The following is a 24740-nucleotide window of genomic DNA, read 5'->3' as shown; positions in this document are numbered from 1 at the left end:
CCGTTATAACTACTGAACTATGCATACGATTGACTTGAAACCTGGTATCCATGTAGAAAATACATGTACTTAATGGATAGGCTAATATTTATATGAGTGTTGGACTGCCTACACCAGTTGCGGGGGCGTTAATGATGAGAATCTTTGTGGGGGTGAGAAATAATAATGTTAATTTGAAATTCAGTCCAGCGAAGCGGACCGATACAGCTTGTTTATAAGAACGAAATCTATAGCAGATAATAAATGTTTTTGTTTACGAAATGGAAACTACATTTAAAAACTTTGAAAAATATTTATTAATGTACTTCCTGTAAGTACAAACAAATACATAACAAAAATAGCTAATGTGATGTATACATACGCTTAAAGTAGATTAAACGAGTGTTTATTTAATACATAACTATTACGAGTATAATCAGTTTAGTTCGATCACAATTTATTTATTTAGACATCGAAAACAACATGTCAGTTTCAAGTAGTAAAATTTATTTTAATAATAAAAAAAGAAGTCGAATAGGATCGTCGTAGAAATAAGGCAGTATCATTCTTATAACGAAAATATAAAAATTAATTACTATATTAAACTTAATATACTATGATAATATGTACAATAACCAAGCGCGGTTAAAAGCAAAAACGTTCAATTAGGAAAAGGCACATAATAGTACTTACATAAACACCAACCTTTCATGAAAAATATTACCTCTGAATAACAAGACTTCAATGAAATCGCTATGTTTATTCAATAATATAAATATAGAACATATAAACGAAAGCGGTTATTTTGGCATCAAAATTGTAACGATTTGTCGACATAAAATAAATTACACATTTATTGACTTAAAATTTAATTAATAATTAAATATACAAAAAGTAAATCCTATCGAAAGCTACTTTTAAATACATATTCATACAGCTATGTACCGATTTAAGACTGCATCGCTTTTCCGCATTGAAAATAAAAATGTGGTTTGTACAAAAACATCATTCGATGCAAGAATCAGTTTGAAAGTCAACGAAGTACAGTCTTAAATCATTTCCACACGTAAATCCAACACATTTACATCTTTGGCTCAATATCTAGTAAAGGTTGGTTATCACTATGCGACGCTTCGAGTCAATTTAAACAACGAAAATCGATTTATCATTAGTATCGAGAAGCCACACGCGTGACGTTTCGGCAAAACGAGCTAACACTTAAAACAAAACACACCTGTAACCTCACCGATTTAATCGTGACCCACATCGATTCAGAAACGTCTGGAACACCTTTTAATAATCGATTATTGTTGTATCAATTGAGGATCAACGCACCGCGACTCCGTTGATGGTGATGACAGCATTGGGTCCGGTCGGCTCTGGTTCGTAGGCGGAGTCGGTGTCGCCTCGTCTGCCGTACGCGACGTTGTCAGTTATCTGTTCGCTGTAAGGCGAGTCGTACACGTTGTCAGAAACGTGGTCGTAGATGTGACGTCCGCTGGCGTCGTGCAACGTGGCGTAGCTCATCACCGCCGCACTCTGATCTTCTTTCCGCTCGGCGCCCTCGATGTTTTCCGTGTTCTTGACAGGCGTTGCTTTCCGCCTGTTAATGAAATAAATTTTATTCGTAATTTGATGTATCAATTTTTTTTATTTTACTGATGTATTATTGGTGGCCCGGAGGCCTTTCCAGTTTCACCAGGACAGGTGGGCGAGAAAAGGTCCAGAAGGGGTGGGATTTGATAACAGCTGCCCGAGCGCCTCCGAAGGAGACCTAAAAACTCAAGAGCAACTGCTTCGCGAATGAATCTACTACCGGATCGGAATAGCGACCCGCTGAGAAGATCCGGCGAGAAACTCAGCGAGCTGATGCATGGGTTAGGTTGCACGTCGACCTCTTTGTCGAGTTTGACGAGTACCATTACCGGGGTTCCTCAGCCTGCTCCTAGTGTTAGAGCTGAAGGTATCTAATGCAAGAGTTATTGGATCTGATCGATCGTAAGGACGTGTATGTAGCTAATCTGAATACTGGGAATACTGGGAAAAAGTAAATGTTAAGTAATGCTTACAGCCTCAGATAAACGATTCCTAGAAGCATCAGTAGGAACAGGACCACTCCACACCCGACCCCAACACTTAGGGGCAGAGTTCCACTGTCCACAGCCTCGTTGGTCGCTAGTTCACAGCTTGGCTCTTCACCGGACCAGCGACCGTCATCCAGACACTTTCTCAAGAAAGGTCCAACGCGCTGGTATTGGGATAGACAGTAATATTCGACGGAGCTTCCGAACAGCGTGGAGCCGTTAGAGATGACGATTTTACCGTTCTCTATATTTCCCGGTGACCTGCAGTCGATTGCTGAAAATATAGGATTCACTAGAAATTTTGAAACTAAATAAAAAAATTACTAAATTACGAACGCCTACTATTATTGTACCATTTGAAAATATCTAGATAACATGTCGTAGGTCAAATGTCTAACTTACGTATGCAAACAGGCACAGTTCCATTCCACTGTCCTTTCGATATGCAGGTTCTCGTCTGGTGACCTTTGAGGTTGTAACCCCTCTCGCACTGGTAATGGGCCTCTCCCCCAATGCTGAGGGTCGACGTAACAACTAACAGACCAGATCCGGCCTTGATTTGGGCCGATGGGTCCGGGCAGGTGATCTCTGTAATGAACGAATGTAGAATTGTTAAAATTGTGGTATAAACAGGGGTATGACGGTTTTTTGTTTTATTTCTTATTGTTTAGACGTGTGAACGACCTTCATATATTTATAATCTTCATATCTTCGTTCATAATCTGGAGTTAAGTAGGTACCGGAGCTCATACATGCCACAAAGCGAATACCATCATTCACATTAAGACTTGAGATCTGTGTCTCAACTGCTTAATAATTACTCTCATTAATATATGTTTTGCGGTATTGATTTTTATTACTCGATGATATTTCTTCATCGTCAAATTCGTACGTGATATTTTAGTTACGTATTTCATTAGAATCAGTACCTGCCTGCGAGATATGAATACCGGCACGGTCGCATCGCTTGATAAGAGTACCAACTCCGTGCGTCTTATTCTTTAGGTCGCTTTAAATCGAAAAACTTCATTGCTTGTTCAAGTAAAATATAACCATTAGATTTGTAAAAGTGACAAAGATATTATTCGTTTATTTGTAATCAGATCGTGTGGAGTGGTAATATTTCGGAGCACAAGTAATTGAAGCCCTAACTAAGCACGCGTGATATTACGAAAATGAAAGTTTAATGTCGATTAAGAACTTGGATTTATTGGAACTACTAGCGCGCCATCAATTGTATACAATGGGTTCTATAACAGAGATCTTCCTTAGTGCCGATAACAACTCCCATAAGTTTCATCACAATTAGATGAAGTTAGGAACGTATGAAGGATAAACAAATATAGATACATACATAAAATTGTTGATTTTCTTCAAATGAATATTCTAATGAGTACTAGTGGTTTAAGTTCCTCTCCTTCGTCATAATTTCAACAAGCGGCTTATAAAACGGTAACCGTCTTAGTTAATGTGAAAAACTTTTCATAATTCTGTAATTCATAGTCCAACCTTGGATTTTCTGGATACAGTGGTAATATTACCTTTGCAAATGGGAGGCTCCAAACTCCAAGTCCCATTCTCTTGGCACATTCTCCTGATCACGCCCTCCAACTCCCAGTTTTCATCACATTGGTAGAAAGCGGTGGCCCCATAGAATGTGGCGTTCGATGGAAGAGTCACTTTGCCATTCTCGATTCGTCCTGGATTGCCGCAGTCGACGTCTGAACAAATAAAAGTATATTCCATTATATTTGAATCAAAAACGGTATTTCTTTGGTATTCACGAGCCTAAGCACGTGATTTACGTCGCAACATCACACGAGGTTATTTCAAATCTTACCAATAAGTAAATTCTATTAAGACAAATTAAGTCAACAGTAAGTATGTTCTAATTTACAGAGTGCGACAGTCGCCATAACATACTTGATCAAAACTTGGAGCTCAGTACTGAAAGTTACTGGTATTCTCTATGTGATTCCCTATGGTATTCCCTAGCGACGTCATTCCTCATTCCTATTCGTATAGTACCTGGTGTACCGAAAATAGCTTACATTGGCAGGTTGGCGTTGTTCCACTCCACTGTCCATTATCTTCACAAGTCGATAAGCTCTCTCCGATCACTTTGTATCCTTTCTCACATCTGTACTTCACAAGTGCTCCAATACGGTAAGTGTTTCCGACGTCTCTGTTGTCAGACGTCCTGATCAGCGTGTGCCCATGGCTCCTATCGTTACCGGTCACGGATACGATGCTCTTCTCGGCCACTATCGGATCGGAACATCGGATTTCTGGAAGTAGAAACACGTTGGTAGGGTATGGCTAAGAAAGATCTTTTAACGAGCGAGTGTTAGTGCTGTTAGTGTATGCTGTTTGGGCCTATGCAAACTTAATAAGTGAATTTCGTTAAAGCTATTCAGTTTTTACGGGATTTTTTCAATTTTATGGTACCTACCCCTACGTTCCTAAGATACAGAGGGGAAATTAAAATTTTCTTAACTCTTATTTGCGTATTTTAGTCAAAATTAATTGCAATACAGTTCTAAGTAAACTACACGACCGTCATTTATTGGCGGTAGGGCGTACTATAGGTCCGTCCGGGTAGGATCCACAACCCTGTCTAGCTCTGCTGAGAAACAGTCGTGCGTTCTGGTTTGAAGAGACAAACGTTACGTAGCAATTTCGATATTTAGATCCTACGTGTTGGGGTGTGCAGCGGCTTTTACTTTGTAACAGGCAGCAAATATGTGAACAGAATAGTTTCGTCGTTCAAAACCGACCTTCACATCTGGGCGAAGAATCGCTCCATTGAAATTCTTCGGTGCAGGTCCTCCTTACTGGACCAACAAGTCTGTAGTTGGTCGTGCATGAGTACTGAATGATGCTTCCCAGGTGGGTCGTTCCGTTTAACAGTTCCATTGTGCCGTACGGCAATGTTGGCAGTTTCCCGCAATCGATATCTGTAATCGTTTTAATCGATAATTAAAGTTCAAATAAATAATAATAATAAGCCTTTTATTTCCTACTAAATACCTTAACAGCTATTAACAAGTATGATCGCTTAACTAATTAAATTTTTTTTTATTGCATAGATGTGTGGACGAGCTCACAGCCCACCTGGTGTTAAGTGGTTACTGGAGCCCATAGACATCTACAACGTAAATGTACCACCAACCTTGAGATATAAGTTCTAAGGTCTCAATATAGTTACAACGGCTGCCCCACCCTTCAAGCCGAAATGCATTACTGCTTCACGGCAGAAATAGGCGGGGTACCTACCCGTGCGGACTCACAAAAGGTCCTGCCACCAGTATAATATATAATACACTTTGGTAGTTTTATGTAGAAACCCCGTATTCGGTAAAGGCCTCCTCCAAAGATGCCCAATTGTCTCTGTCCTGTGCGATCTTTTTTTTCAGTTTGAACCGGCTGTCCTTATAATGTCATCGTCCCAACGAATCAATAGTCTACCTCTGTCCCTTTTAGTTAGTGGGCCTTTCCAATATGTTATTTTTATGGTCCATCTTTCATCCTTAAGCCTCGCGATGTGACCAGCCCATTTCCACTTGAGTTTTTGTGCATAATTTAAAGTTAAAAGTTCAAATAGATTATCTCGTTTATTTATTTATTCATGGATCCTGTCACCTGTGGTGTGAACTGATTGCAAACAATTGCTAGTTTTATCGAATGAAAACATCTCTTACATTCACATGTCGGCGAATCCCCTGACCATTCCCCGTCTTGCTGGCAAACGAGATTGGGTTCCCCTATCAGCTTATGTCCCGCTTCGCAGTGGAAGTTTATCGTTGAGTGCACGTAGTAATCGAAAGCCTCCATGTAACCGCCGGAAGGTACTTCTGGCTCTGGACACGATGTCACTGGAAGTAGAAATACAAATCGTTTCAAACCTATTTAAACTACTAAATTACGTCTTCAACAAAATTCACTGCCATAAAGTACGTCATTATTAGGGAGCAATTGCAGTGAGCGATCTGAAGCAACTGTTGTATGAGCTGTTGTGTAATGAGCTTCATCAGATCGTCTGTCAATTGGTTTCTGTACATCTAATAGTAATTATACCACACTCTAGGTCTAGACCTAAATGGTTTCAAAGAATGCCATTTTTTCATTTAATCTTTCTTGTTATTTTACGAGTGAGATCGAATCTGGTCAAAGTGACTAATGGACTCTCTTTGGATAAGGTAGTATTTAATAGTAAATTACGGTAAGTGATACTCCGATTGAGAGGTGAAAAACTATAGTAGATCTGATCATTCAAGACTTCTGTTATCATGGCCCAATACATGTTGATCGTGTAAGACCTTCTGAATGTCGAGTTGGTCGGAGGTGTTGGTGGTTAATATCATCATCATCATCAGCCCTTATCTGTCCACTGCTGGACATAGGCCTTCCCCAATGCCTTCCACATAATGCGGTCCTCCGCCTTCCGCATCCAACGATTGGTTAATATGAAGGCCTATTTTTTTCCTTTTTAAAAATTACCCTCCAAAGTAAATCGGACTGCTATAAATGATACATACATTCACAAGATGGGATGTCATACGACCACTTGCCGTCCCTATTGCAAACCAGCTCTTCAGCTCCGTTCAACCAGTAGTCGGGCTCGCATGTGAACTGGGCAATGGATCCGTATGTGGTGGTTCCGTTGATGAGTACAAAAGAGCCCTTGTGAATTGTCGGGCTTCCACAGTTGACGTATTTACAGGACGGAGGTACTCCTGACCAAGCACCACCGAGGGTGCAAGTGACGCTCTGAAATATCAACGAAAAAATAATAATTTCCAGAAACAGTACAAACAATTTAGAGCCTGTTAGAAAATGTCTCAATTATTTCATAAAGCATAAAGCGATTCATCAATTTTGCCTATTTCTGTCGCTAAGCAGTTCTGAGTTTTGGTTTGATGGATTGTATATATCTATTAAGTATTAATGCGTGTATATACTTGTACCCCTTTTTACGAAAATTGCGCGGACGGAGGAGTATGAAATTTCTCACACTTATAGAGAATATAGAGAACGAGCGCACAATGCTAATATTTTTTTTAAATAATGCATAAAATATACTTAAAATCAATAAAGAAGACATTACACACACTGCCATGTATTTGACACAACACATACCTACATGAAAATATACTCTTTGTTTACTGTCACTTGGGAAACTTTTGTTATTGTTTAAAGTCTGTGGTCGAATTGAAAATAGATTAATATTGTTTGTCTTTATTATTATTGATCTATAGCGCAGTTTTGGCGAATACTGTGATTATATTATCGAATTATAATAGTGTTTGACAATACAACCATAATAATGTTTAAACTTATAATTTCAATTAATTATAGTCGAATTTCGACTACTGCGGGGCCACTAGTATGTTATATTGTTTATGATATCGGACAACCATATAACGCTATGACCATGAGTTCGTACACCTATCTAAGCAATAAATATATAAATACACATAAGGTATTTGTTTGGAACACTGAAACATTTAATACATACCGTTGACCCGGAAAGAATATGGCCATTTTCACACGTATACGAAGCCAAAGAACCCGCTTTGTGTCCATTGACAGTCACCGAGGCGTTGGAGACGGCGGGAGGATCGGGGCACCAGTCGAACAGGCATCTCGGAGCCTCTCCATCCCAAATACCTTCATCACCGCAGGTTCTTTCAGGGTTTCCGACTAAGGTGAAGTTTTCGCGGCAGGAGTAAAGAGCTCTAGCCCCGTGGGTTGTTCTGTTGTCAATAAGAGTCACATCTCCGTCTTCGATCGGCGTTAGACCCCCACAATTTACATCTGTGTATGAGAGTAAAGTTCAGCTTCATAAAAATGTTAACCTAACATTATAGTTCTGAGCAAGATGTTATTAGCTTTTTTTTCATAGCTTAGATGAGTGGACGAGCTCACAGCCCACCTGGTGTTAAGTGGTTACTGGAGCCCATAGACATCTACAACGTAAATGCGCCACCCACCTTGAGATATAAGTTCTAAGGTCTCAGTATAGTTACAACGGCTACCCCGCCCTTCGAACCGAAACGCATTACTGCTTCACGGCAGAAATAGGCAGGGTGGTGGTACTTACCCGCGCGGACTCACAAGAGGTCCTAGCACCAGTAATTCTTCTGAATTCTTCTACATAAGCACTTACATTTACAGCTGGGAGGTGCTCCAGACCAGAACCCGTCTTTCTTGCAGTGCCTGCTTTTGTCGCCGAGCAACATATGACCCTCGGGGCACTTGTAGACAATTCTTGATCCAACATCATAATCGTTTCCGAGTATGGTGGTGTTCAGTAGTTTATCTGGACTGCCGCACGTGGGAGGCACTGAGGAACAACAATGGATTTGGTAAGGATTCGTGAAAATAATATCGACGTATTGAAATTAAAGTATCGCTGTTGCTGTCATATAAACATTCGCTTAGAACCGGAAGATTCACATTTAATAGCAGCTTAATTTTAATTTAATTATTCTTCAATAATGTTCGTAATGTTAAAGCACTAAAGTTAAACTATTAAGCATGTATGAAAACTAGAAAAATGATTTTTAGCAAATCGAGGTTTGATTTGATCCTAGTTTATTTTATTGTACGTTATTTGCGGATTATTCTATCTTTTGTTGCGCTCGCAGTTTATCTCGCAACAAAATGCAATTTTATAGTAAAACTTATGATGATTCAGAAAGCTAAGTAAGATAGGCGATATTGTGAATGTATGAATGTAATTACGTAGCGTAGACAATATATACGCACATGTCTGTTTTCGTGGGTACGACTCATTTCAAATATATACGAGTATTATGTTGAAAAATATATTAGGGTCTTGCATCTCCGTCAATTTACACGTCTATAACAAAATAAATAATCTGCTACTCTGGACGCCACCAATGCCAGAAGTATAGCCAAGCCTTTCTACTATCTACCGCCAAATTATATCCTGAACTCCCGTTCGAATTAAACTAATAACTGTCATAAAAACTTAACTGTCATAAAATCTTGTAATTGAACCTATTTATTGCACAAGACGGAAGAGCTGATAGGCATCTTATTTTGTTACGAAGTTATGCACCGACTATTCTAATATATTCAAGTATTTGACAGTAAAGAAATGCTTAAAAGAAGCGCTTATTACGTAGAAGGCTATACAGGCATTGTGATCATAAAAATCTATTGAACGCAATCTCTTACAAATAATAATAGCGAAACGAAAGAAAAAAGTCCGCCTGATATTTTAAAATAATGTAAAATTTAAAATGAGAATTTATCCGACTTCTAAGGTTTTCAATATAGAGCATATTTTTCGGTTTTGGACTCTGACTGTCACACCGTAAGAGTTAACAAAGAGACAAACATAACATAATATAACAGAATATAAGGCACCTCATTTAATATTAAAGAAGGTTATTTAACTTTAAAATATAAAATTTTCCTGAGGACATAATATATCTCCAATATGTTTCGCTCACAACAGAGATTTTATCTTTCTTAAACAACCATAACATTGTCAGCGTGCGTTAGCGGATTTGTGATAGGTTGTACATATTAAAAACCATTAACAATGACATGCGCCGGGTGCGAATTGCACGCACATGCGAACTCATGTGCCATGACATACAAATGGTGTTCAGAAATAACTGAAAACGCATCGGTGCGTGACCGGTTTCCGAATCGCTACCGCATTTTCAAACCTCGTCCTTTTTGAATTCGTGCTTCGGGAATTCAAATGAGTAAGCAACTGTTAACATTGATTCGTATTCTAGTAACTCGGTGTTATTCATTATTAAGAATAGCTTATCCGGCTTAATGTATATCGACGCTTAAACGCCAAACATGACTAAGCGATAATAACTGCTTTGTACATAAATGATAGGCAATAACCATATTCGATGCGCAAAAAAAAAAAATATATTTCTAGGTCTATTAAAATCATTTCAATCCTACAGCTACTAGCTAGATTCTACTACAGCTAGATTCGATAAAATAAATTTTTGTTTTCAGGTATTTCAACTTTAAATTAGTCTACTGTAAAGTTCACGCATTGTCGCCTAGTCACGTTTGCCTTTCAAGCGTCGATATACATTTGTTTTCATATATCAAAAGTTAATCTAATTTTTGTGTAAGAAATTTATTGGCGGATATGACTTTTCTTTATTTGGTACAGTAAGCAACAGTACCTAAGCAACTTAAGAAAGAAAAAACTGTTTCCAAACCATGCTCTCATTTTTAAATTTACAGTCTTTTGCAATTATTTCAAAAAGTTGTTTCGTTTCTAAAGTTGAATTATTACCACCAAGTCGCAACTTATTTTGAAACATTGTAAGCACTATCACGACGGTCGCATTTAGAAACATAGTAAACAGTGCAATGTGCCTGAGAGACCGAGCCGGTAAAACCGAATCGTAACTTCGCATAGCTTTGTGGAGGTTATAAACTACACCACACTGAAAGTTGTAGTTGAGACATTAAAGAAGATGTTAGAAACATTGTTGGTGTCCCTATAGACATATCCCACTGAACGTACGTACATGCTCTACGTCAGTGATTCTCAACCACTGTTCCGCGGCACTTTTGTGTGCCGCCAAATTTCAAAAGTGTGCCGCCAAATTTTGCGAATATATTATAATGTTAATATTATTAAATTATATCATTTTAAAAGAAAAATATTTTAAACATGAATATAAATTTAAATCCACAAAAAAAAATTATAGTATATTTTAGTTTATTTCGTATATTAAAATTTTTTGATAAACTATTTATGCAGTGTGTTGTAGTAAGTAAATAATTTTTTTTTTTTTTTGTGTGCCTCCAAATTTTGAAATCTTTAAATATGTGCCGCAACAAAAAAAAAGTTGAGAATCACTGCTCTACGTACTCACTGTATATTTATAAATATTTAAACCCTTACTACATTTCGTAAAGAAAATAAATGTAGCTGTGTAAATAAGTCTTATGTATTATTTAATACGTTAGGTATTTGAAAATGTTATCGTGGGTGGATGAGCTCATAGCCCACCTGGTGTTAAGTGGTTACTGGAGCCCATAGACATCTACAATGTAAATGCGCCACCCACCTTGAGATATAAGTTCTAAGGTCTCAGTATAGTTACAACGGCTGCCCCACCCTTCAAACCGAAACGCATTACTGCTTCACGGCAGAAATAGGCAGGGCGGTGGTACCTACCCGCGCGGACTCAAAAATACAATAATACAAACACTTAAATTTATTTGAATCGGCAATCTCAAGTGCTTTTAATAATGAATAAAGCTTTCGGATCACACAGGTAAAGAACGAATTTTATCTTAAGTTCTTTCATCATGATTACTAAAGCTTAAAAGCTTAAAAAGTTTTGTCTTTGTTAATAATTTTTTTTAAAGTTACGACATAGTGTAGTTTGTTTTTTTTTTGGTGATTTTTTATACAACAGATATGTTATCTTCATAGTAACTGACTCTTCAAATCTGATCGCGCCATATATATCTACATACCTACCGATGCACTATACACACATGTTGACAAGTAGCATTAATGAAAAGTACAAAAGATGGGATAAGCGCGTGAGTAAAAAAGATAGCTATAATTGTAACGATTGCACTTGTTATATTATTATTGCATTTGTTTAGACGCGACTAAAGACGGAACGTCCCAATTGGCCTGTTTTCGAGTCTTCACTTGACGTGCGCTTGAAACATATCTGCTTCTTTTTACATATAAAATATCATTGGTTTTCTTTTTCTTTGTAAGTAGATGAGAATACAGCCCGCCGCTCTTGGACATCAGCAACGCTAGCGGGCATACTAAGTCACTGCCTACTGCAAGTAATGCTTCTGATATTTATGTTATTTTTGTACATATATCCAACAACTAACTTACCGCATTTTATTTAGAATCAATAATTCGCTTGTGTTTCGCTTTGAATTTCGCTAGGATCGTTCGCCAAGCAGAATAAAGTGATATGTACCTATGGATGGGACACTCACGGTACTGGCAGATCCAGTGCAAGTAATCGAGGTTGCAGCCAACGTCGTTCCACAACCAGCCCCTCCCGCCGTCCAGGACAACGCAGTTCTGTTCCCCGTTGTAATTATTAGGCTGGTCTTTACCCCAGCTCGGCTTCGAAACTAATTCGCCTGGAACAAAAATCACAGTTACATTAATATATCTATACTAATATATAAATTTACAGTGGTTTTTACGGATGTTCCGTTATAACTACTGAACCGTGCATCCGATTGGCTTCAAACTTGGTATCCATGTAGAAAATACATGTACTTAATGAATAGGCTAGTATTTATATGAGTGTTGGACTCCCTACACCAGATGTGTCTTATCCAGAAACTGTAATTAAATACTTTCGTTACCAATTCTCACAAAATTATTATCAATATGGAAGATCATGTTTTTAGAGTACCATTATGTTGTAACTAAAACACTGACTTATTCTCAACACCTAACTCCGATTATGAAGTAATTTTTGGGTATTCTATTTATGTCCTATATCTATATATTTTATGTCATATGTCTATTCTATAGATGTACTCTATCTATGTATGTTACAGTATATAAATCACAATTAAACATTTTCAAAACAACATCATCTAAAAAATTTAAAGGAATAAACATGTAAACCTCGTTCAAAATAATTATTGTTATCCATAACTGTTAACAAGCCTGTAGACTTAAATGATATATGTATATATATTACACGTCATATACACGTAAAAAATAGATCAGATTAAAGCATGTATTTGTAATTTCCGTCATAATAGGTAAGCTATTCTTATCACGTCGCACCATCGCGGTCAGGGTCATCCGTGGTTATCGCACCATCTCCTTTGAGGCGGCGTGTGTACTGGCTGGGACGCCGCCTTGGGCTCTAGAAGCGGAGGCGCTCGCCGCTGACTATCAGTGGCGGGCTGATCTTCGCGCCCGGGGCGTGGCGCGTCCCAGCCACAGTGTGGTCAGAGCGCGGAGGGCCGAATCTCGGCGGTCCGTGCTGGAGTCATGGTCCAGACGGCTGGCTGATCCTTCGGCCGGTCGTAGGGCCGTCGAGGCGATTCGCCTGGTCCTTGTGGATTGGGTGAATCGTGACAGAGGACGCCTCACTTTCCGGCTCACGCAGGTGCTCACTGGGCATGGTTGCTTCGGTGAGTTCCTGCACCGGATCAGAGCCGAGCCGACGGCAGAGTGCCACCATTGTGATTGCGACTTGGACACGGCAGAGCATACGCTCGTCGCCTGCCCCGCATGGGAGGGGTGGCGCCGTGTCCTCGTCGCAAAAGTAGGAAACGACTTGTCGTTGCCGAGTGTTGTGGCATCGATGCTCGGCGACGACAAGTCGTGGAAGGCGATGCTCGACTTTTGCGAGTGCACCATCTCGCAGAAGGAGGCGGCGGGGCGCGTGAGAGACGCACAATCCCGCCGCCGTCGAGCGGGGGCCAGGGAGGCGGATCTCGCCCAAGCCCTGGCCCTCTAAGTGTTTCGGGTCCCCCCTCACAGCGGGGTATTCCGTAGGATAGCTCACTCTAACCGGCGCCATCTAGGCGGGCTTCGGATAGCCTGCCGACCGAGAGGGCTGGTGGTCGTGGCGCCGACGACCGCCGGTCCGGCGTCCCGAGGAGGAGGGTGATGGGAGAGATGTGCTCCGCACTAAACGCTTCACTTTCCCCCCTTTGCCTCTTCATGAGTTCTGTCTCATGCGAGGTTTGGACGTTGGTTGTTGAGCGACAGGAGGTTTTAGTCAGTTCGACTCTGACATGCTCCGCCCTCTATCCCCAGTGGAGGGCGGAAGTCCGGCGATTTCCTCCTGACCAAAAAAAAAAAAAGCTATTCTTATCACGTAAATTTTATTAAAGTAAAAAAAATATATAATATCGGATAGGAAGGTCTAGGAAGGTCGGAACTAGTAGAAATTTAAGCGGAAACCTGGCAATAAATGTAATTTGATAAAAAAGAAAACCTCTTTCATTTATTGAAACTAAAGAATATTTTTTCGATTTATCACAGACCTAGGGATTAACTAGGCAATTTGAATTTCCTGAACAGATTACCAGCAACCCGGAGTCTAATAGCAAATGGAAATCGAACAGATCCTATTGCATTTGAAATCAGATGCCTCAATTTTCTCGTGTTCCTAAGCTGGCAAATACTTTGCAATGATATTTGAACTTTAAAAGGCTTAATCTAATCTGTAAAAGACGGTACATATGAAAAATTAATGTACACTAGAGATACATTTATCGATGACAATTCAATATTTAAAAAAAAATTGAAAAAAAAATTGAAAAAATTGAAATTAAACTAAAAAATGAAAAATAGATAATAGTTTAAAAAAACTAACAAAATACGCTTTTATAGAAAATTCAACTAAAAATATCCTTCACCGTGGAAGTCAATTGTGAACATTTGTTGAGTACGTATTTCATTAGAAAAATTGGTACCCGCCTGAGATTCGCTCAACACGAATACACCGGACGTATTATCCTAAAGGATAAAGGCCACGACGATAAAATATAAAATATAATATACAAAAATGTTTATAACTACTGATGCCATGCACCGCACGCTTTTTTTTTACAATAAAATAATTTTTTCTTACACTATTTTTAATTTAAATTTATTTTCTATTATTAAGTTGGATTTTCTATAAAAGCGTATTTTGTTAGTTTTTTTTAAAACTGTTATTTATTTTTTATTGGACGAGACAATACAAAGACGAACAATGAAACTGGTATTTATCAAGAAACAGAGCTGTAGCTCTACTCTGATTACGCTCTGAATGCAGCGTGAAACATTTTAAACTGAATAGCGAACAGAATACAAAATGCTTTCACGAATATACATATAATGTTCGTACTTTATTTACTTATTTCGTACGTATTCAGAATGAAGACATGGTCATTTCCATACAGATATTTCTTTGTTGTCATATTTTGAGGAGTATTATAGGATTAAAAAAAAAAGGTTTTTATTTACGGAATCGTTATAACTAAATACCTAGAAATAACAAAATATATAATGTGAATAAAAAACAGTTTTAAGAACTAATTTTAAATAGAAGAAACTTATATAGAATTGGTCTTTAACTTCAAGAAAAAAATAGGTTTCCTAGGTAAATACGACAGTAGTCTGATACAATGTATAATGTGGAATTTTTAGTGGTAGGTACTTATAATATATAAAGTTGGAATTAATTCTTTATCGTGTAAAATAACGTGTATTTTTCGGAACTAGACCAAGATGTTTCAGTTTATGTGGTATGTGGCGGTATTTACGTTGTAGATGTGTATGGGCCCAGTAACCGCGTAACATCAGGTGGGCCGTGAGTTCGTCCAACCATCCAAGTAATAAAAAAATGATCCAAGAAAAAAATTGGCTCATCGGATTCACGTTCCACAGAGAGCGGTAGCATTGATGTTATTGCGTATAAAATAAAAAATTAACACCGGCGCTTATTTACTCGTCATTACGGATCTTCCCGATCCGTTAACGGTGCTTTTAGGTACCACAAGCACCGGTCACCGTCCTTGCTTAACCAGTCGCTTGCGACGAAGGGCTCGACGAGCGAATTGACCTATAGACACAGCCCACTAAGTTTCTCGCCGTATCTTCTCAGTGTGTCGCGTTTCCGATTCGGTGGTAGATTCTGTGAAGCACTGCTCATGCTAGGACAAGTGTTAGCAACACTTCCGGTTTGAGCCCTGTGAGCTCACTACACATCAAGGAGAAGCTGAAATAGCCTCTCAAGGCTATCAGCATATGTAGGAAAAAAGGCGCTTATTTCTCCGAGTCCAGGCTGTTTTTTCTTTTTTTTTTTTTTTTTTGCGTAGATAGATGGACGAGCTCACAGCCCACCTGGTGTTTATGGTGAGTATGTGTCTACATTTAAAAGAAAACTCACCATCCACCCATTGCCAGGTTCGAGATGTGAGGCCCGGCTCCTTTTCGGCTCCGATCCAGACCAACTGTGTTTTTAACTGTGCTTTACGACGCTCCAGTTCTTGAGTGAGGAAACTCGACGTGGCACCCTGAAACAACCGTCAATTTGAATGAATGCTAACCCTATACGAGTATATTACAACTAATTTTGGTAGCATCGAATATAAATTAAAATCACATTTTTATTATAACTTATATAGCCATGATAAACAACAACATACATATTATTATTCTAGATCGATGTGCTCTTAGCTTGGCTCTTTGAAGTCGTCGTGGCCTAACGTATAAATAAGACGTCCGGTGCATTCGTGTCGAGCGATGCACCGGTGTTCGAATCTCAGGCGGGTACCAATTTTTCTAATGAAATACGTACTCAACAAATGTTCACGATTGATTTCCACGGTGAAGGAATAACATCGTGTAATAAAAATGAAACCCGCAAAATTATAATTTGCGTAATTACTGGTGGTAGGACCTCTTGTGAGTCCGCGCGGGTGGGTACCACCACCCTGCCATTTCTGCCGTGAAGCAGTAATGCGTTTCGGTTTGAGGGTGGAGCAGCCGTTGTAACTATACTTGAGACCTTAGAACTTATATCTCAAGGTGGGTGGCGCATTTACGTTGTGGATGTCTATGGGCTCCAGTAACCACTTTACACCAGGTGGGCTGAGAGCTCGACTAACCAGCTAAGCAATAAAAAAAAATAGTCAATAAGAGCCAACCGACACCACAACATAGAAACACCTGTAGCATGTAACACTTAACAAACCTTTAATATAAGAAACCAAACACCACCTTCAGACGCGAGATTTAAGTCTCAATTGTATAGTATATATACCAACTGTCTCAATTTTCAAAACCGGAAAGAAAGACTGCTCTGCGATAGAAATTATTCTAAATTATTTTAATATACAAGCACTTATAGCATTCTTTAAAATTTCACGAGATAGAGCTATAATTAAAATTATTGCTTAATATTTGATTTCGCCATTATTATTGTGATTACATAATTTTATACGTTGCTTAAAATACTTAAGTTTTCGTGGTTACAGACGACTAACAAGTACTTCTTACTCTTTAGATATTTGGGATGTTGCAGTACCTGTCCTCCGTTCGCTTAGAATAGACCAATTTTTCTGTCAACTTCAACAAAGCGAACCAAGCCACATGTGACCCAATTTAATTTCATATCCGAACCGAAATTGACACCATTTAGGTGCAACTCATTCAGTAAAAATAATTGTGTGATTTTATAGTTTTCTGTATTTAAACTTACTAGAGCTTTTTTGGGTTTATACGCTTGCACGACGCTTGCTCGCTTCTATCATAGTTTATAAATATGAGTTAATTTTATTAGGATAGCTTTTCGATAGATTTTTTGCTCGTTGTAAAAATTACAGAATCTTTGTTTAATTGAAATAGTTTTTTTAAAACTGTTTCATCTCTGACAAACAAATAATCAGTAATGTAAACTCTGTCGATTCTAATATGCAACAAAGGAGATAAAAAAAGATATATATAACGACGCATAACCGGTTATATATATAAAATGTAATCGAGCAAGATCGAGGGACTGCTAATTAATAGTCTTTGCAGCAGGCACTTGGAACAAACATTTTAATGAATAGTCTAATAGTTATTAGGTTAGATTCTTAAGTTACTAACATAGATTTTAAGTAATACTTACCAACAAAATGTTATGGTTTATACATTGAATTAAAATAAATAAAATAAATAAATATGTCAATAGCCACAGTTGACGTCATAATATTTCAATACAACGCCGAGACTTCGATTGTATCCGTATTACAAACCCCTTCTATTAGTTGCAATTAAGTTGAATGTAATTTAATTTTGGTATTCTTACAGCGTACTTATCTTCAATAATTACTCATCGTTTCATTGATCCCATTTCCTTGCATCGCTTTCAGGAATGAAAGCATCGACCTCATTCTTCACATGCAGATGCGCGCGTTGATGTTGGATGAGAGGAATAGCTTTTCAACAATTTCTTACTCGGGTCTATTACTAAATATCAACAATTATGGTGGGTATTCCACGTATTCCTCGGTATGATTTTAATGTTTTAAATACTGTGGGTGACACTCGCTCGCAAGTCGAAATCTGACTTGCGAGCGCGCATCCCGTGTTATCTTTTCTGTTCTACGCCTTTTATAATTTTTGCTTTTTGTTTCGTGTACTGCTTGTGTTGCTTGGACTATCTATTTCTTGTTACTTTCTCCTTCTTTCTATATATTGTGTTCGTCTTAAATAAAAACTTTATTGTCTCCATTTGTGTTTGGAAAGACATTATAATACAACCCAAGACGGCCAAAAATACCATTTTAATTTGGACCATATTTTACCTAATATGTATTCAAAATGTATGTGTAAAGAACGTCCACGAAAATCAATATTGTCTATAATCTATAGCCGAGACAATTTGAATTTGCTTCTCGGTGATATATTTTCTAAAAGGTGTAATTCAATAAAAAAAGTTTTTTTTTTTTTTTCTATTTATTGGTAATTAACGTGTAAGTCGTTTCTCGGGATTATGGCTAATAAGGTGAGCATTTGGAATTCTGTAAACTAAATGAGTAGGTATACTAAAGTTACAATTACCTGAAAGCCGTGTATTAAATCGCCACCATGTGATTGACATTGCTTCCTGGCTTCGTCGAACGAGCCCCCTCTGGCAACATTGAACTCGTAACAGTTTCTGGAGAACGCAGCCAATTCAATGTCAGCGGGGGCGCCGGCCGGAGCGCATCGATCGTTCGAAAATTCTGGATTTAAAAAATTATCTTTAAAGTCTTTAAGGTTGTTTTACACGTTAGTACTTTTATTTATTGTTTTGAATTGTGAATTCCAGGAAGTTACTTTGCTAACTAGCTTCGCATATCAATAAACATTTAGGTATATAATTATATATATCGAAATGTAAACGAATTTCCGTTGAGACATTGGATCAAAATCTCAAATGTAGTCTATTACCGAAACGAATTTTCTATACGTAACCGCAAAAACATTTAATTAATAAGGTTAATTTTTCGCGATTGCTTTTGAAGAAAGAAGCAATATTGATGTCTTCAAAACAAGTTTTACCTTCTGTTGTAAAAACTTCAACTTCGCAAAGCGATAAGGAGCCCTCGACACCGACCAGTTGCAGAAACACGTGCTGCCCGATCAGAGGTCGAGCGCACGTGAACGTTTTCGTAACGCCTTCGTCTAAAACAATCGGATACGATGATTTTTATTGTATACACATAAAACAGGTTTTATTCATTAGGTTAGGGGACATAAAAGAAAAAGAGTCGTTATGAAGTCGTCGTGGCCTAAAGGATAAGACGTCCGGTGCATTCGTATCTAGCGATGCACCGGTGTTCGAATCCCGGAGGCGGGTACCAATTTTTCTAAAGAAATCCGTACTTTAAAAATGCACACGATTGATTTCCACGGTGAAAGAATAAAATCGTGTAATAAAAATCAAACCCGCAAAATTATTATTTGCGTAATTACTGGTGGTAGGACCTTTTGTGACTGCACGGATAGGTATCATCACCTTGCCAATTTCTGCCGTGAAGCAGTAATGCGTTTCAGTTTGAAGGGTGGGGCAGTCGTTGTAACTTTATTGAGACCTTAGAACTCATATCTTAAGGCGGGTGGCGGCATTTACTTTGTATATGTCTATGGGCTCCAGTAACCATTTAACACTAGGTGAAAAAGAAAGTCATATCTCGCTGTTTGTTAGTCAGAAAATGCGTTTTAGCATTAAATAGGCATACACGTTTCCCAAATTATGCTTAAAATTATGAATATACGAGATTCACCTGCTTTTTATTATTATTGCCCTTGTAGGCAGACGAGCATACGGCCCACCTGATGGTGAGTGATTACCGTCGCCCATGGACTTCAGCAATGCCAGGGGCAGAGCCAAGCCGCTGCCTACCGCTGCCTAACGAATAAGGCGGCGACGGCATTCATATAGACGTAATGATCGAAAACTAAATCAATGTTTTCACGTGGGATCTATTTTAATTTATCTTGCGCTCTATTTTGTACGTAGTGCGTAATTAGCCTCTCTTGAAGTAACAATGAAAGTTTATTTTTACATAACACTTTACTCTGTCTTTTGTTCCATTCATCAGCAGTCGACAATGATTCAATGACAATGAAAAAAACCGGAGATTGAATGGTTAAAATGTATCACAATTATAAAATCATAGTATTAACCTATATATATAAAAATGAATTGCTGTTCGTTAGTCTCGCTAAAACTCGAGAACAGCTGGACGGATTTGGCTAATTTTGATCTTGAATTATTTGTGGAAGTCCAGAGAAGGTTTAAAAGGTAGATAAATATGAAAATGCTCGGAATTAAATAAAAATAACAATTTGTTTTTCCTTTGATATGTCCTCCGTCGGACGGATTCCTTTTGTTTGTTTTAAGTTTATTTTTTATACAATAGTTTAGGTATTTTATTTATCGATTGAGGCACTACGAAGTCTGCCGGGTTAGCTAGTAGTTTATATAAATATCTCGTCTCTGTGAAGGGTTAATTTTCTTTTTCATGGAATTAACGTGCGATTGTCGTCAAGCCTTTTGCATGTTGCGGTTGAGTGCCTAGATTACGTAACAGCAGGTAGCTACGTATTGTATCTGAAAGGTATTCATAGCTAATAGCAATAAACTCAAAAGAGACCGATCGATGCGCAGGTAGGTGTCTTTTCATTTTTTTGCTTCAGTACCGGGAAGAGTAATTACGAACGAATGATGCTATTAAATTGCTTTACATAAATATCACTTAAATGAAGTATTCTTAGATATAGATGTAGATTACGTAAATAATTCTAAATGTTTTTTTTATTATATTTTATTGCTTAGGTGTGTTGACGACCTCACAGCCCACTTGATGTTAAGTGGTTACTGGAGCCCATAGACATCTACAACGTAAATGCGTCACACACCTTGAGATATAAGTTCTAAGGTCTCAGTACAGTCACAACGGCTGCCCCACCCTTCAAACCGAAACGCATTACTGCTTCACGGCAGAAATAGGCGGGGCGGTGGTACCTACCCGTGCGGACTCACAAGAGGTCCTACCACCAGTAATTACGCAAATTATAATTTTGCGGGTTTGATTTTTATTACACGATGTTATTCCTTCACCGTGGAAGTCAATCGTGAACATTTGTTAAGTACGTGTTTCATTAGAAAAATTGGTACCCGCCTGTGGGATTCGAACACCGGTGCATCGCTAGATACAAATGCACCGGACGTCTTATCATTTAGGTCACGACGACTTCAAATTGTATTATGGTATTTTTTACTTATATGGTATTTTTGAATAAAAAACATACAAACATACATACAAGTGAAGCTAATATAAAGCGTGTAAAAAGGGCTTTCTCGAATAAAGTGATTAGAAAAATGCGCACAGAAGATTTAGCTTTGAAAGTTATTTTTTTATTTAAAAACCCAAATCGTGAATTCTAATGTCATTATTACATGACAGTTTGAATAAATGATTGGACCATCAACGCGGCATACGCAACGCTATTATCAGCCGTGAGAACGGTTGTAACTATTGTACAAATATAATGTTAAATTGTCTTTTAGAAAGTGCAAGTCTCCGTGACTTTCGACATTTGTTTGTTTAACAATAATAACTTTAAGACAATGGATCGTATCTTTCATATCCGACGCCAATTAAAATTACCTATTAAACGTTGGAAATGGGGATCGAGAATTTCGTAACGCGTAAATATTCAATGCTGTTGAAGTGTGTACATTTTTAGCGGCGCATACATACTATTTGGTCATGCTGAATTTGGTCATGGTCATTGAAAAATACTTGAGAGTATTTGCCTTCATTAAATTACCATGAATAATATGTTCGTCTGAGCCGACTAAGTGTGGATGTTACTTTTTCAAAATAACACTATTCTGCTAAATATTTTCATTGTCACTAGTGGGCCCCCGGTAGTCTAATTTCGACTATAATTAATTGAAATCAAATGTTTGTACACTATTATGATTCTATTGTCAAAAACTATTATACTTCTATAATCACAGATTTTGCCAAGATTACACTATAAACAATATTAATCTATTCTCAATTTGACTACAGACTAACAGAGCAACAAAAGTTTGACAATAAACATAAAGTATACATATTAGTGTGTGTAAAATACACGGTAGTGTGTGTAAAGTTTTCTTTATTTATTTAATCTATCTTTTATGCATTATTTAAAAAAAAAATTTTCATTGTGCACTTCTTCTCAATATTCTCTATAAGTGTGGAAAATTTCATACTCCTCCGTCCGTGCAATTTTTGTAAAAAGCGGTACAAAGTTTCAGCTTCACATATTAATATATAGATTACATAAGTCAGTCCAACTGGACACAGTCCTCTCCCAATTTACGTCACTTCTTGTTCGTACGTATTCATTTTTCTCATCCATTTGCTGCCAGCCACTTTTCGCTTTTCGCTATTTTATTTGACTAACATTGTGAAGCTTCCATTTGGTTACCGAGTGACTCATGAAAGCCAACTCACTAGGTAGGGCCAGTTTCGCGTGTAATTTGTAGTACAAACGAAAAGTTTATTTATTTTTTTATTGCCATTGTATACTGACGAGCATACGGCCCACCTGATGGTAAGTGATCACCGTCGCTCATGGACGTCAGCAATGCCAGGGGCAGAGCCAAGCCGCTGCCTACCGAGTGTAATTAAACATATAGAAGAGCTTGTCCGTGGTAGCTAATAGCACCCTGGCTATTTCTGAAGCGAAGCAGTAAAGCGTTTCGGTTTGAAGGATAGATCAGTTGTGCTAAAAAACTGAGACATAAATCTAGGTCTCAATATTGTTGACGGCATTCACGTTATTAAGATCTATGTGCTCCGGTAACCACTTTACACGAGGTGGGCTGTGAGCTCGTTCATGCGTGTAAGCAATAAAAAGCAGCCTTTTCTGAATTCGTAATCAAATCAATGTGCGCGTAATGTGAACTTCATTTTGTCTGCAGCTAGAAGCTGAATGTTACTTAATAACGTCCGTAGCTTAAAGGATAAAAAGCCGATATAGACACACGTATTTACCGACGCCCATGTGTCGGCGTTCAAATCTCGCAGACATTTCTACCAATGTAATACGTCCGTACCACGTGTTTCCACCGTTTACACGATGAACGAACACCGTAATAAAAAGTAAAACCGTGTAATAAAAATGAAAACACAAAATTTATAAAAAATAACTTCAGTACTGGTGGTAGGACCTCATGTGAATCCGCGCGGGTAGATACCACCATCCTGGCTATTTCTGCCGTGAAGCAGCAATGCGTTTCGGTTCGAAGGGTGGGACAGCCGTTGTAACTATACTGATATCTTAGAACTTATATCTCAATGTGGGTGGCGCATTTATGTAGATGTCTATGAGCTCCGGTAACCACTTAACACCAGGTGGGCTGTAAGCTCGTCCAACCCTCTAATAAAAAAAAATACTGTCGTACATTGGTGTTTGAAGGGCGGTATATAAGGGACATTTGATTTTACGTTCGAAATGTAACAACAACAAAATAAAATAAAGAACGTCGGTGCATGCTAACTAAGCGATTTTATCGTTGGCAATTAAACACAATCATTAGGTATTTATTACAAGGCTCCCGTTACCAAATATAAATAGAATAAAACTATTCTTAGCCGGCGTTTTTGAAAAAAAAAAAAAAAACTGTATTTAAAACTCGCTACGCAATTTTAATAGAGTTCTTGGACTAATTGATCAAAGCCCGTGACGCTAGGAAAATTATTCGTGAATTATGATAATATGAAACGTAATTATTATGTAAATTTCTAGTTTATATAATGCGAGTTTTTCGAATCATTTGATCGAGCACCACGGAGCTCCAACTGTATTTTCAGGCGGAGTCTGTATCTTTTAAACAAAATCACCTTAAAGGCATAAGTCAAGTTTATGATTTACATTATTTTATTATATCCGATAATGTTTTTTTTTTTCGAGATACTGTTCGTTCTTTGAATACTGAATGAAAATAAATGTATAATAAATGTTAATATGTGTTCCGTGCTGGATGTCTTGTTGTTCTCTTCAATGAAACGATTTGGCTCGTATTTACAGGCTTATTAAAAGATGAAAACTGAAGAACAAATAATAATGAAGTGCAATATTGTAGTAGATAATGTAATCGTTAAAGATGTATATGCGTTCGCGATCGCTCGATGAAGTGAAGCTCGGTGGTGGGCGAGAATAAAAACTTGTTTGGAGGGGGATTTAGAGATCCTTAACAATATGTTTTTTAAGCTTAGCGGTGGTCAGCACAATATTCAATTGCTCACGAATTGAACACTTATCTTCTGCTACCATGAAAACTCGAAGTAGTCGAAGAGTCGAAAATAAATATGACGTTAACTCGTAAACGTAGTTTTAATTTTATCTACCTCTAAATCTTTGTTAAGATGTTTAAATTTTTCGGGAATTTCATTCCTTTTTTACTTTAAGTGTTTTGATCTTGACATATTGAAAACCGACTACTTTAATTTTGGGTAATTTATCCGTTATTGTTGTTGTTTAGCAAATTAAAAATATTAATATTTTCCGTAAGGTTTTAAGCGTAATAAAAAATAAATTAACAATTCGTTTAGGCTACAATACAATGAAATATTATTGTATTTTTACGATTAATTAACCTTAAGTAAATAATA

At 37.8% G+C, this 24740-nt stretch overlaps 1 protein-coding gene across 1 annotated transcript in view; it reads right to left on the bottom strand.

The window, feature by feature from the left end:
- Positions 1-272: 272 nt before the first annotated feature.
- The window catches only part of fw (CUB and Sushi multiple domains furrowed), a 114476-nt gene continuing 90008 nt past the window's right edge, over positions 273-24740 (bottom strand). Inside the window, exons 5-18 of the mRNA XM_028178793.2 lie at positions 19123-19245; positions 18640-18803; positions 15980-16106; positions 12060-12209; positions 8233-8409; positions 7582-7880; positions 6602-6833; positions 5765-5938; positions 4841-5020; positions 4115-4351; positions 3605-3784; positions 2466-2651; positions 2049-2337; positions 273-1582 (exon numbers count right to left, since the gene is read on the bottom strand). Of these exons, the coding sequence (XP_028034594.2) occupies positions 1306-1582; positions 2049-2337; positions 2466-2651; positions 3605-3784; positions 4115-4351; positions 4841-5020; positions 5765-5938; positions 6602-6833; positions 7582-7880; positions 8233-8409; positions 12060-12209; positions 15980-16106; positions 18640-18803; positions 19123-19245 (2795 nt within the window). The 3' untranslated portion in view covers positions 273-1305. The remainder of the gene's footprint in view (positions 1583-2048; positions 2338-2465; positions 2652-3604; positions 3785-4114; positions 4352-4840; positions 5021-5764; positions 5939-6601; positions 6834-7581; positions 7881-8232; positions 8410-12059; positions 12210-15979; positions 16107-18639; positions 18804-19122; positions 19246-24740) is intronic.

Source organism: Bombyx mandarina, chromosome 01 (assembly GCF_030267445.1).
Source record: "Bombyx mandarina strain Sakado chromosome 01, ASM3026744v2".
Lineage (NCBI taxonomy): Eukaryota > Metazoa > Arthropoda > Insecta > Lepidoptera > Bombycidae > Bombyx > Bombyx mandarina.
The sequence above is the reverse complement of the archived record's forward strand: the minus strand, read 5'-3'. Positions and strand labels throughout refer to the sequence as shown.